This window comes from Sprattus sprattus (genome assembly GCF_963457725.1).
Source record: "Sprattus sprattus genome assembly, chromosome: 2".
Taxonomy (NCBI): Eukaryota; Metazoa; Chordata; class Actinopteri; order Clupeiformes; family Clupeidae; genus Sprattus; species Sprattus sprattus.
In genome coordinates this window covers 69,533,969-69,547,536 of record NC_137921.1, presented here as the reverse complement: position 1 = coordinate 69,547,536, position 13,568 = coordinate 69,533,969, and the positions used below count along the sequence as shown (strand labels likewise).

Genomic DNA, 13,568 nt, shown 5'->3' with positions numbered 1-13,568 from the left:
ATTACTTAGTTTCGCCACGGATTACTAATCACTAAGAACATTCATGCACAGTTTTGAACTTGTGGCAACTAATATAAAATCCTCAGTAAAGCATTGACATTACAAACAAACAAGGCTGACTTGAGTCAGTTTTATTGTTGCACAACGACACACATGCCTATATTAGGTGGCAACACAGGACACACACACACAGGACACACACATACGCAGGCAGAGGTCACCGTGAATTTGTCTTCTGCATTTTCCCATCCTGGACAGTGGTTCCTCCAGGACCCCAGGAGCAGAGGGCAGCCTTTAGATGTGTGTGTGTGTGTGTGTGTGTGTGTGTGTGTGTGTGTGTGTGTGTGTGTGTGTGTGTGTGTCCACACAGAAAGGCCTGGGAGATAGCCCACCTGAGCACTGAAGGTCTGGGGAGGACCTGCCCTCCAAAGCCAACAGCACCCCATGCAGGAATCGAACCCAGGACCTTCTCGATTAATGTGTCTTATTAGAGGGGCTTGTACCTGTAAAAACTCGACAGATTACTATAAATGGCCTTGCTGTCGTGGCCCGGTTCCAGTAGTTCAGATGGGCTCGGAAATAAAACAACGAGTAGATGGTTTGTGTATTTTTTCTGTCAGTGCACTCTTCCAGGAACATATTTCACAACACATGAGTTATATCACTCTTGACAGGAGTCAAACATTGGTGATATCAGGAAGATATATGGCAGTGATATGGTGATTTTAAACAGTAATTAATCTCAAGGTCCCACACACTGTGCTTGGCTAGTGTCCCCCGCACTACTCTTGATGCACCCACTGTGACAGGAAGCAAAGTTGTGGGAGCGTTTACGGAAAAAAAAACTGACCGCCTGAATGTGTTAATGGCCCGGAATCGCTTACACAATGTCATACGACCCAGTGAGCCCATGGCTTTGAATAGCTCTCCATATGTCTTATCTGATCGTTTCGCAGGGACTCTGTCTTGCGCTGTGTAAACATGATATTGCTGAGATCTGATGTGGGTGTCTGGCTTTTGCAGAGCGGAGCGTGTGCATTCCTTCCTGGGAGATGACACACTGAGGCCGGTGCTGGGTGGGTGCTGTCTGGGCCCATGATGATGCATGCGTGTCACTAGGGCTCCTGTCAGGCTGATGCTTACTGCCTCCGTCTGATGTCTATGAGTGCACCTCCTGGAGAGAGAGAGAGAGAGATAGAGAGAGAGAGAGAGAGAGAGAGAGAGATTGAAATAGAGGGATACAGAAACAAAGAGGGAAGGGGGAAAGGAAAAGAGAGAGAAACGGAAATAGAGGGATGCAGAAAGAGAGAGAGGGCAGACGAGAGAGTGAGATAGAACGAGATGAAAAGAGAGATTGGAATAGAGAAATGTCAGATAAAAGACAAGATGAAACCATCCATGTGATTCTGTACGTGTCCATGTGTGCGCAAGTGTGTGTGTGTGTGTGTGTGTGTGTTCTAGTGGGGTTCCATGTGTGTGTGTGTGTGTGTGTGTGTGTGTGTGTGTGTGTGCGCGAGTGTGTGTGTGTGTGTGTGTGTGTGTGTTCTAGTGGGGGTCCATGTGTGTGTGGGAGCATATGTCCATGTGTGTATGTGTGTGTCCATTTGCGAGTGTGCATGTCCATGTGTGTGTGTGAGAGAGTGTGTGTGACCATGTGTGTGCGTGAGTGAGTGTGTGTCCATGTGTGTGCAAGTGTGTGTGTGTGTGTGCGGTTGTGTGTGTCCATATGTGTGCGTGTGCGAGTGCAAGTGTGTGTCTGTGTGAACGCATTCAAGCATGTGTGTGTTCCCATGGAGATTGAGGACAGAAAATCGATCACATCAATGTGCCTCGACCAGTTCATGCGAAACTCAAGGTAGTGGAGCATTAGCCCAGAGCAGGTAGGTTCGCCGCACTCACCTAACTCAAGCCTCTGGGGGGCCGTGACCTCCGCACCATAATAGGTTTCTCATGAACGATCTAAGCCCTGTGTGTAAAATATTTTCTTGGACGAATGCATTGATAAAAAAATGTTCTATGTGCTACTACAATTAAGCAAAAAGGTTCGAGAGGAAGTACTGTATCGTCAATAATGTACTTGTTTGAGGGTGTTGTTAGGCCCGACGCGCAGCGGAGCGATCTCAGAATATATTCTACTAGAGAGGCAATGATTTGCTTTACCCACCATCACCAGAAGGGGCAGTGTCGACCAGCCACATCATAAATGGACACTGAATAGTAAGTTCTTTCAGAACACTCTCAGAATACAGGTTTGTAAGCAAACACAACCTCCACTAGAACTTGGCAAGACGGATGAAATGAGATGAATTTTTGTTTAAAAACAACCTTAGCCTTTGTAGCTATCTTTGGAGCTTGACGCCATTTCTCTAAATGTAACCCCTGTATTGTGAAATGTTTTCTTCTGGATTGGCAGAAAATATTCATATGTATGTACTGACCCAATTCAATCAGCTGAAACCAAGGTGAAGGTCAATCAGCTGAAACCCCCCCCCCCCCCCCATGACCAGAGTGGTGGGGAATTATTTATTTTATGTATATTGGAATTATAAAAACTTTGAATTAACGGTTATCAGCAGAATAGAATAGAATGTTTCATCGCGGAGTGATTTATTATTAGCTGTGAAAAGTCCCCGTTGGGTTGTTCTGGGATAATCCAACGCATGGAACGTCTCTCGTCCAATCAGAAACAGCTAAATAACGCGAAAGAACCCAGTTGTTTTATAATCAGTGTTAACCAGCCTGACACTCTGAAAATAGATGCTCTCAGAATACATGCTCTTAGAATAGAACTTTGTAAACATCATCACGTCCATTGAAACTTCGCAGCACCGAATAACTGAGGAGGCTGTTAAAGGTGCCTGGAATTGGGAAGGCTGTTAAAGTTGACTGGAACTGAGAAGGATGTTAAAGTTGCCTCTCTGTCTCTTAATAATTTGATTTAAGGCCATGCTTCGCTCTTTCTCACTCCGCTCGGTTTGGCTCTGAGTGTGGATAGGGGCTGTGGAGGGGGGGGGGGAGGGGGCTGAGTCCTGTGTCTCCGTGGAGATATCACAACTTCGCCTGTGGTGGGAGGAAGTCTTCTTTTGGTCCTGGAGAATGTGCAGGAAAGGAAGTCCTGATATGGACAGAGACGCCCTGCGCAGTTTCCATCTCCTGAGCCAATACTGACAATTGCAGGGGTGCGTAAATATGAGGCAAATTGCGGGAATATATTTTGTTGATTTTCACCAAACTGATGTATGATTGGGTCAATGAGTCAGGATTAATGTTGGGTGGCTGGTATTTAGCTGTACTGACTGAACAACAGAGTTCTACTGTATAGGCCTGCTGTCCACACATTATGAAAAATAATAAGGATGACGACTCTGTAGTATGCCATAGTCATACTACAGTACTTAATCATCTCTTTATTAAAAATACACTAAATTAAAGGTCCTATGTTAGGACTACAGCTTACTTCTGTTTATAAAATATCTACACTTGTTTTGTGATGCAATTGAGATGTATTGACACTAAAACACAGAATAATAATGATTTGATTTATATAGTGCCTCTCTGGCAAGGCCCCAAGGTGCTTTACACAATACAGTTAGATTACATTTTTTTCAACCAAAGTAAGATTCGTAACCACAAATTATGAAACATAAGCAATAAACTAAAAAAATAAATGGATCTGAAAAAGTCAGGCAGATATGTATGATATATGAAATATGTATAAATACTTACAATAATATCTACCGCACACATCTTTGACATTTTATGACTTTGCTATGGTGTGATCAGCAAGATTTTGAGATTACATAACAGCCCGTGTTTAAACACATCTGCCCATCTCTTTCCAGCCTGCTATTGCTCCAGTGATCTAATGGTCTCTCTCAGAGGAGTGCCCATTCTTTGGTGATCCCCTCGCGATAACAGGGTTAATGGGTTCCTGTGAGTAAGCCTGGCTTCTCTCTGGGGGAGCGATAGAGAGAGCCAAAGAGACGAGAGAGGGAGAGGAGGAGAGAAGGAGAGATAAGAAGAGAGATAGAGAGAGAGGTAGAGGGAGAGTGAGAGAGGAAGAGAGAGAGGGGGGGAGAGAGAGGAGGAGAGAAGGAGAGGGAGGAAGAGAGATAGAGAGAGAGGTAGAGGGAGAGTGAGAGAGGAAGAGAGAGAGGGGGGGAGAGAGAGGAGGAGAGAAGGAGAGGGAGGAAGAGAGATAGAGAGAGAGGTAGAGGGAGAGTGAGAGAGGAAGAGAGAGAGAGAGAGAGAAAGAGAGAGAGAGAGAGAGAGGAAGAGAGGGGGGAGAGAGAGATATGAGTCCAAGTCTGGCTGATTCAAACTCACTTACTGACACATTTATCAGTACAACTACCACAGCCATGATGCTGCACAGTTCATTGTGTTGCACCCATCTTCACTTCACTACAAATACAGGCATGAGCTTTCCTTATAATATATTCTTTATATTGTAACTTGTCTATCTGTATAGGCCTAGGGTTAGGGTTCTTTATATTTAACTTGTCTATCTGTATAGGCCTACTGCTAAATTCTGGTTTGAGTAAACTTTATCTTTATGCCACTGCATGTCGTACTCTGTGTGGTTGTGTGTGACCACGATTTAGTACACAAAGATTGCTACATTTGACCCTTCGAGTACTTGGAGATGGTCTCTCTCTCTCTCTCTCTCTCTTTTTCTCTCTCTCTCTCTCTCTCTCTCTCTCTGTTTCTCTCTCTGTTTCTCTCTCTCGCTCTTCCATTGTCCCCTCTTCAAGCCAATTTCTCTACAACTAAATCCTTAAAATGGACCCTATTGCTATACCTGCTTCCTACATTTTATTGACTTACATATCACCATGACATTGTTTACGTAGCAGAGTGGGAAACACAATTTGATTGGTTTCAATGGGTGTTTCCTGTTCATTCATTTCCACTCTTACATACCTGACCCAGCAGACCCAGCGCTCCAGAGGTACTCAGCAGTTGGTCATAACAAGGTGGAATGTCTGGGTCTTCTACCGCTTTGGTGAACGATTCACCTAAGGATTAAGATAAGATAAGATAAGATAAGATACACTTTTATTAATCCCGTTAGGAAAATTCAGGTGTCCTAGCAGCAAGATGTATTAAGTGAGTAGGAATCAGACATACAACAGAAAAAAGATAGGAATCAAACAAACAACACAAATAAAAACAGTCCAGCCTTCTGGAGTTCTCTCCTCCCCGAGTGTCTCCAGACCATCCAGTTAGGAGTTGAAGCGAGACGCCTCCTGTCATGTAAGCTAGAAATCATATGGCTATCTGAAGCGCAGAGCATTCAAATGATCCCACCTACCCGACTAAGTGACTCATTCATGATAATGGCATGAGAGATTCGTGTTGCCTGATTACTAGCATGCGTTCGCCTCCAAGCTGAGCTGATGGGCTGTGAGCGGTCTGTGTCTCTGCTGCAGTCCAGTCCTGTCCAGACCCTTCAGTCAGTCCTCAGGGGACGTGTGTGTGTACAGTGAGCTGTCCAAAGCTGTGCGGTGAATTGCCTCACTGTCCAACACTGTCAGAGATGTGCTAGCCACAGATGCTAACACCTATGCTAGCGTTACCTCTTCCCGGGTCCAAGGCTGTGAAATGCTTTTTATTTTTTTACTTTTCATACCAGTTTAGACCCAGCAAGACTTGACGTGTTGGTATAACATCCTCAAAGAATTAATGTTATTTACTGGTTGAATCCATGGCATTCAATCATGGAATACAAACAGTACATAAACCTGGGTAAAGTGTAGGAATACAGTATTTACAGCCACAAAGGCTTTAGCTACTCCTTTAGCCTGCTATTAGATTGCATGAAGAGGCCTACTCTAGGGGCTCACACCTCATCAGGGTGCAGGCAGACGTCCTCTTTTTCCCGGACATGTCCTCTTTTTGAGACCTAAAAAATGCGTCCGGCAGGGATTCCCAAATCGTCCGGGATTTTGCCTCGTCGGAAGTCTATCATAGTTTCCGCGAAGTGACCGAGTGTAGGAAACTTGCTGGAAACACAACAGCAGTCAATGACTGGTTGTATAGGTGCGTGTCTGCTTTTGTTTTGGTTCTGTTTGTTTTCTGTTCAATGTTCTGTTGGCTGTGCTAGGTGCCCAAGGCTAGTAGTCCATCCTAACCTCCCCTAGTGGTGTAATATCTCTTTGTGTGAGTGCTTTGAGAACAAATTTGGTTTCTATTTACCCTTCACTAGGTTTGTGTGTGTGTGCATTTGGTGTGAGCAGTGCACGTTTGCTGTGATCTCCTGGAGGTAACTCACCGCTATTTAAATACCCGTGCCTGACTGGTAAGCCTCAGTCCAGTGTCTGTGTTGTCCATTTATCTGTTGTATATGCGTTGTCCTCCTGTCTGTCCTCTACTGTATTTTATATTTGTGTCTTAATAAAACATATTTATTATTTATGGAAACACGTCTCCAGCTTCCTCGGTTGACGAACCTGTGTGCCCTTAGTGTGTGTACTAGTTTAACTCCAACTATTTCCCTGGGCGAAACCCCCAGGGTGGCATAGTCGTGCTTTAGTTAGTCCCATCTCCACTCACCATATTGTTATGCCACATTAGCAAGGATGCTAAAACCTGTGTTTGCCAACATTATTTGCTAGGGCACCTTTTAGGGCAGTGAGGAATAAGGTTTACACACTGCACAGTTCTGTGCACTCTGGCATCTGTTATATTTATACCAACCATGTTCTGGAGCTCACTTCACCAAATAGCTTAAACACCAGATGTTCCAATCCAATGAATCCAATGTTATTTTCCCTTGTATTTGGCTCTCCAGGACTCTGGGAGTTATCATTTGAAAGAATCTAGCTTGAGCCTCAGCCATAACCCATGGCAATGTTCAAGTAGTGTCATTTGTCTTTTTTAGCTTAGGCAATTATTGCTCAGCTAATGCAAAGTGTGAGGACAGCAGAACTTGCAGTTCTTCTTCTTTTATGCGGCTTCATTAAGCGCCATTATGGTTTTATGTTGAGGTACTTCACTTCATTTCATTTTACTGACTAAATCTTAGGGGTAAATTAAGCTCACAGTTGTGAGTTGACTTGTGTCCGAATTATATAGTGACTTATGCAAAGAGCAGATTTATGCAATCGCCATTAACCTGCCAAGAATTAGATACAAGAATGCTGCCTATTTCTCTTCACTGCATGGCTCTATTGAGACATCTTGTTGGCAGGCAAGAATGAGCCTAGCCTGGGCGGTTGATATTAAACTTCGGCAACAGACAGGCTTCAGAACAAGTAGGGCCCTGTCGTTGCCATGGAGACCCCCCCTCCCCCCAAGACCTAGTGTCTGCATTCCTTATTTGTTCAAGAAGTTTCAGATGAGGAATATTTCCACAGGCTCACATATTTATACGAGCCGGCGGTCACAGGTGTGAGCAGTCATTGTGATGAGGTTTACACATCTGAGAAGTGTGATTACACTCAGAAACACTCAAAAGAGGCTTAGGCCAATTTGGCTGTGCTCCTCTGCTTCAGGAGGTCTGGACTGAGCTCCATCCATCCAATGCCACGTTGATCAAAATATTGGCCTGCGGTGAATCACGATTCAGGGACACATTACTATACAATGCTTGGGATTCTGCCCCCGTTACTAAGAGCAACTCACATCTGCCCACACATCTTTTTATGTCTATTTAATCACATTTATTTTTCTTATTTTTATTTATTTCTATGAGATGATTGTAATTGTAATGAGATGATTGTTTGTGAAGTGACCTTGGGTGTCATGAAAGGCGCTTTAAATAAAATGTATTATTATTTATTTATCTAAATGTACACACCTCCCAGATACCAACGTGGAGTCTGGCTGAGGCAAACTCTACATTCATCAGCAAACTGAACAGACTGGTTGAGAAATAGCCCTGTGTAACATCATTTGTGAGTTCAGGGGTCTGTAGCTGTCTAACCCGGTAAGCAAGAACCTGGATTTTCATCAAACAGCCCTCCTCTCCACAGGGCCCTTTGAAAAAAAGCTTTCCACAATCTGGAACTGATATTGAGCCGTTTGTCTCATGAGCAGAATTTTTTCATTGAGCAGAATCAGATTGTGTCTTTTACTGCCCTGCTAAGAGATAAAGATGGAGACCTTGGGAGAGCAGCTAAGAGAGCAACAGTGCTATTGCCCTATTGGTACAGGGGTCAGGGGCAACAGTTCTTTTGCCCTGTGGGTACAGGAGTGAGGGGCAACAGTGCTATTGCCCTGTGGGTATAGAAGTGAGGGGCAACAGTGCTATTGCCCTATTGGTACAGGGGTCAGGGGCAACAGTTCTTTTGCCCTGTGGGTACAGGAGTGAGGGGCAACAGTGCTATTGCCCTGTGGGTATAGGAACGAGGCGATGTGGAGATCAACAGTGTCATTGCCCTATGCAGGGACGTGCAGAGGAATTCTGAAGGGCAGTTGCTCTGCCCTGGAAAAAAGGGGCAACACGTTAATTTTTCTCACCGCTGCCACGCCCCCGTCCCCTGAACGCAAATTTATATATTTCCTTCGGAGGGGCAACTTCAGTCGAGGAGGGCAAACCTTAGCCCACTCCTGTGCACATCCCTGGCCCTATGGGTAGGTATAATAGGACCGAGGGAATGATGAGACCTTTGTGGTGGAAAAGAACTCTAACTGTAACTTTAATATCTACAGGTACTGACGGTTGAACTGAATGTAAGAAAATGATGTGGACTAAGCAAGATTTTCATTGAATTAACGGAGAAGCTTGGAGGCCTATTTTGGCATCCATACAGACTAAACATATGGGACCAAAAGAATGAAACATTAGAATAAGAATAGAAACATTTTCAGTCCTTGCTGTCATCCTCGCAAGCAAAATGTCTCCCATCTTTCAATAGGGATGTCTCCCATCTTTCACAGGGATGTCTCTCATCTTTCAAAACATCCTGCCAGTCACGGCCCAGGCTAATTTCCTGTCTCCAAACAGAGCTTATTTTCCATCTCAGATTCATTATTCTTAAAATGAGCCAAAAGCACAGAAAAAAAAGGTTTAGAGAGCGGGCCCGGGGGCTGACAACTTGAGTGAGAATGGAAACCATCACGCTCCTGTAATGTTTACGGAGAGGCCATGACAAACACATCTCACAGCGGCCTTTACAAGATTACCAAAGACTGTATTGAATCAAAGGTACAGGCTCCACGCCACAAATTTTGTGAGGGGTAAAGATTTACTGTTCGTTTATCAGATCCTACCATACATGGCTTTTTTTTTTCTCACAAATGTTCTAAAGAAACAAACCATTTCTTAACACTCAGTGTTCCCTATCTAAGTTAGCAAAACTGGACAGGGTTTTGTCAGTCCTGGCAAAACAATGTGAAAGATTAAGAAGCAGTTTCTGCTTCTATGCTTGGCAGTCTTAGATCTGTTTAGTTCTTAACCAAGAAAATTAATTGTGTTCACACCACATGGCAAAATGAAAGAATATGTTTGTAATCTGTGCATTCATTAGCTTGCCTGACTGCACACTCAACGCAGTAGCCGCTACCGTTGGGGATTCAATCAACCCCCATGCTGTAATTCTTCCCTATTTTGAGCCAGTTTCACTCTGGCAGGGGGACTGCCGATGAAAACTAGCCTTTTGGCTACAATTGGGTGCATTTACAAGTTAATGTTTATTAATGCACACTGTCACTCTTCATCAAATAAAACAAATCAAATCAAAATTAAACCCTTTTCTACTACGGTTGTTATATTTACCATAGAAAGTTTCCAGAGCATTGACGGTGATTAAACTTTTTCACTGGATCGACTTCATAGGTGTCCCATTAGAGAGAATGAATGGCCCCACTGAGAGATCAAATGACGATTTTCCGATCATCTCTTGGATGAGTACCTTGGAGGGAATCTCTGAGGTGTCTGTTGTGTCACCCTCAGTGTGATAACTGCCACACACACACACACACATAAACACACACACACACACGGTGTGATAACTGCCTAGTCAATGCAGTGTAAACTAGGGGCAGTGATTCAGCGCGCTGCTCAGATAAAGCTCATCCAAGAAATGCAGCGAAGCAGACAGCACTAGGAAATGTGAGAAAACAGATTCCATCCCTCAGTGACGACAGCAGCGCGGGGTCTCTCCCCCTTCCTATAAGAAGCCGTTACTCATGAGCGGGGAGAGAGGAGAAAGCACGTCTGAAATGAGTACCTTTCAGAGCTGGATTCACTGTTGCTGAAGTGTGCTGGGTAGGTACGTGCTTTTTCTCTTTAAATAAAAATAAACAAAGTTAGGTTAAATGTGAGAAACCAGAGTTTTCAGAGATCCCTAAGAACTTTGGCTCTTGAGAATTTGCTCAGAATATACTTTAGGACCCATGGTCAGAATTTTTACCGAAAAGCTGATTTTTTCAAAAAACAGTGAAGTTCATACACCATCAGGGTCTGAGGTATGTGCATATTTACATTTTTAAGTATTTCAATTCATCAATTTCAATTCATTTCAATTTTCAACATTCTTAGTTCCTGAAATACCCTTAGTTACAATTGATTTATCTTCATTTTTATTTAATGAATAACATATTTAAAAAGTATTGATCAACAAATGTGTCCTAACAGATTTGTAAACATTACAAGTGTTGTTGAGGCAGTTCATCATGCTGTAACTTTATCTTCATCACCACATATATCTAATATAAACTTAATGCAGTATCCCACCTTTACACTACTCTATCTTTTAGTCTTTTTAGTATAATTAGTATAATATACATTTCATAAAACAATACAGATCAATCTAGTGTCCAACTTCTAGAACATTCTGATTTGTTCTTGCCTCAGAGTGAGGATGCCTTCCAACGGTTCTGCTGAGGTGTCCCCCACCCTCTACCCGGTGGATAACTGCACCAACAACGCCGAGTTCTGGGCGCTGCTCTCCTCCCTGCAGCCCATATACCTCTCCCTCATCAGCATCGTGGGACTGCTGGGCAACGGCTTCGTGCTCTGCGTCTTCTGCCTCCAGAGGAAGTCGTGCTCCGTGCCGGACGTCTACCTGGGCAACCTGGCGGCGGCGGACCTGGTCATGGTGACCTGCCTGCCCTTCTGGGCGGTCACCATCGCCTACGACTTCGACTGGGTGTTCGGCCTGCCGCTCTGTAAGCTGGTCAGCGTGGCCATCTCCATGAACTACTTCTGCAGCGTGTTGTTCCTGGTGCTGGTGAGCGTGGACCGCTACCTGGCCCTCGTGATGCCCATGCGCCCAAGCTGCCTCCGGAGGGCGCCCTGGGCCAAGCGCATCTGCCTGGGCATCTGGCTCCTGGGCCTGCTGCTGAGCCTCCCCATGTTGCTCTTCCGCACCGTGGAGTACGTGCCCGCGGCCGGCGTGAGCGCCTGCTTCCTGGCCTACCCGCACCAGGGCTGGCGGGTCCAGCGCAACGTCACCATCAACGTGGTGGGCTTCCTGGTGCCGCTGCCCGTTGTGGCTTTCTGCACCCGTCACATCCTCAAGGCTCTGCGGAACAGCGGGCAGTTGGGCATCGCGGCGCCCGGCGTGAGGAACGAGAGGAAGGCGACGCAGCTGGTGCTCGCCGTTCTGATCATCTTTGTCATTTGCTGGATGCCCTACCAGATCGTGCGCGCTCTGGACACCATGGACTACTTCCGGGTCACGACCAGCTGCCTGTGGGGAGACTTCATGGACGTGAGCGAGCAGCTGGTCACCTACCTGGCCTACAGCAACAGCGCCATTAACCCCTTCCTCTATGTGATAGTGGGGAAGCACTTCCGAAGGAAGGCCAAAGCTGTGTTGACGCAGTTCAGGCCCTTTAAGTCGAAAGACAACGCTTCACTTTCGGTCAACGTCTCATCTATGAGCAGAGAAACGCAGAGGATTTCTTTTAACCGTCTTGATAAGCGAATGTGTTAAGTTAGCCTGAAGCTTCATGTTGTACTGTATATTGTATCAATATTTATTTAAGTTTTTCAAAATCCCTGTGCCAGTATTTTTGTCCAAATATTCTGTTACCATGACAATACGAATTGTTTTGGGTTGGACTCCAGAGTAGGAGACGGGAGAGAATTTAAACCCCTTCCTTTGGTTTGACTTCAAGCTCTGATTATCATTCACCATCTGCTCTCACTAAGTGTATTTTCGTTTCCTTGTCTGTCAATTTCATGAAATACTTCAGGGACAGCCAGATTGCCAGCAATATCCATGATGGGGATTTGCTGTCAGTTAGAGAGAGAAGCACAATCTTCACGGAACAGTGATGTGAAGCCAAGTTGAAAATGCTTATTTTCCCCTCCCTTTCCCCGCATTCTACCTGATGTTTAGTTTAACGGTGTCAAGAATAACAATATCTCAGGTTTTGTTCAGAGTTTATTTTGCACTAATGATGTAATGAAATCGAACGTTTCTGCTACAATTTTCACATCTGCGCCATTTTGTTTTCTATGTCATTAAACTTGTGAACATGTTTTTTGTGTTTTTATTTATTTATTTATTGTTCGACATATGTAACACGGAGGAGATAAATGTCCTCTTTTTTTCTCCGTAATAAAGACTCATTTCCATGCACGATGCGCCCTTGGGTGTTTCCTGTTCCCTTTTGTGTGCTGGGGGCTAAACTACACACTCGCTAACACGCTAATCTTGATGTATGAGGCTCCTGTGTGGGTCACTCGGCGTCCCCCTGAATCTGCGTTCATTTCATCCCTGAGGCGCAATGTCTCATTCCCCATCACTTACCACAGTGCCTCATTCCCCATCACTTACCATAGGTGAGTGCATGCATCTTAAATATATACTTTATCACCATTCCTCCAGACATTTTGAAAAAAGTGTCTTGATGGAGCTGCGGTCATTTTGCTTTTAAATGTTTCCATCCAATTAGCCGCAGCCGGGAGCACGCAGGGGTTTATGTGTGTTTGCTTTTCCAGTGTGTTACCAGCTGCTTGATGCCATTAAAGTTTGCCACGGTTGTTGTGTTGTGAGGTCAGATAAAGTAATTATAAAGGTCTCACTATGTACTGGTGAGCTCAGTCTCAAAGCTGAATGCGGTTGGCTTCAAACGATTAAATTGGATAAGAATAAGATGGATACAGCCCTGGGTTTCTTTCCCCCAGGCCGTACTGGATGGAATTCAAAACTGGCAGCATGCACTGAGTGTGATAGGAACTTGGCATCCATGTGGCCAGAGAAAGGGTCAAAGGTCAAATCCAAAGATTTTAGAGCTCTTACTCTCTTCCATGTTTGTCCTTGGAGTCAATTACTTATAGGATAGGCATGTATACACACACACACACACACACACACACACACACACACACACACACACACACACACAAACACTAACACACACACACACACACACACACACACACACAAACACAAACACACACACACACACACACACACACACACACACACACAAACACACATAAACACACACACACACACACACACACACATCCAAACCCACACACACACAACACACACACACACACACACACACACACACACACACACACACACACACACACAACACACACACACACACACACACACATCCAAACCCACACACACACAACCCACACACACACACACACA

At 44.7% G+C, this 13,568-nt stretch overlaps 1 protein-coding gene across 1 annotated transcript; it reads left to right on the top strand.

The window, feature by feature from the left end:
• Window positions 1-10,808: 10,808 nt before the first annotated feature.
• On the top strand, window positions 10,809-11,885 carry LOC308382865 (B2 bradykinin receptor; the record flags this gene model as incomplete). Its single annotated transcript, XM_080860386.1, has 1 exon — window positions 10,809-11,885. One exon carries the CDS (start codon window positions 10,809-10,811, stop codon window positions 11,883-11,885), a length of 1,077 nt encoding a protein of 358 aa, XP_080716512.1.
• Between the last annotated feature and the right edge of the window lie 1,683 nt (window positions 11,886-13,568).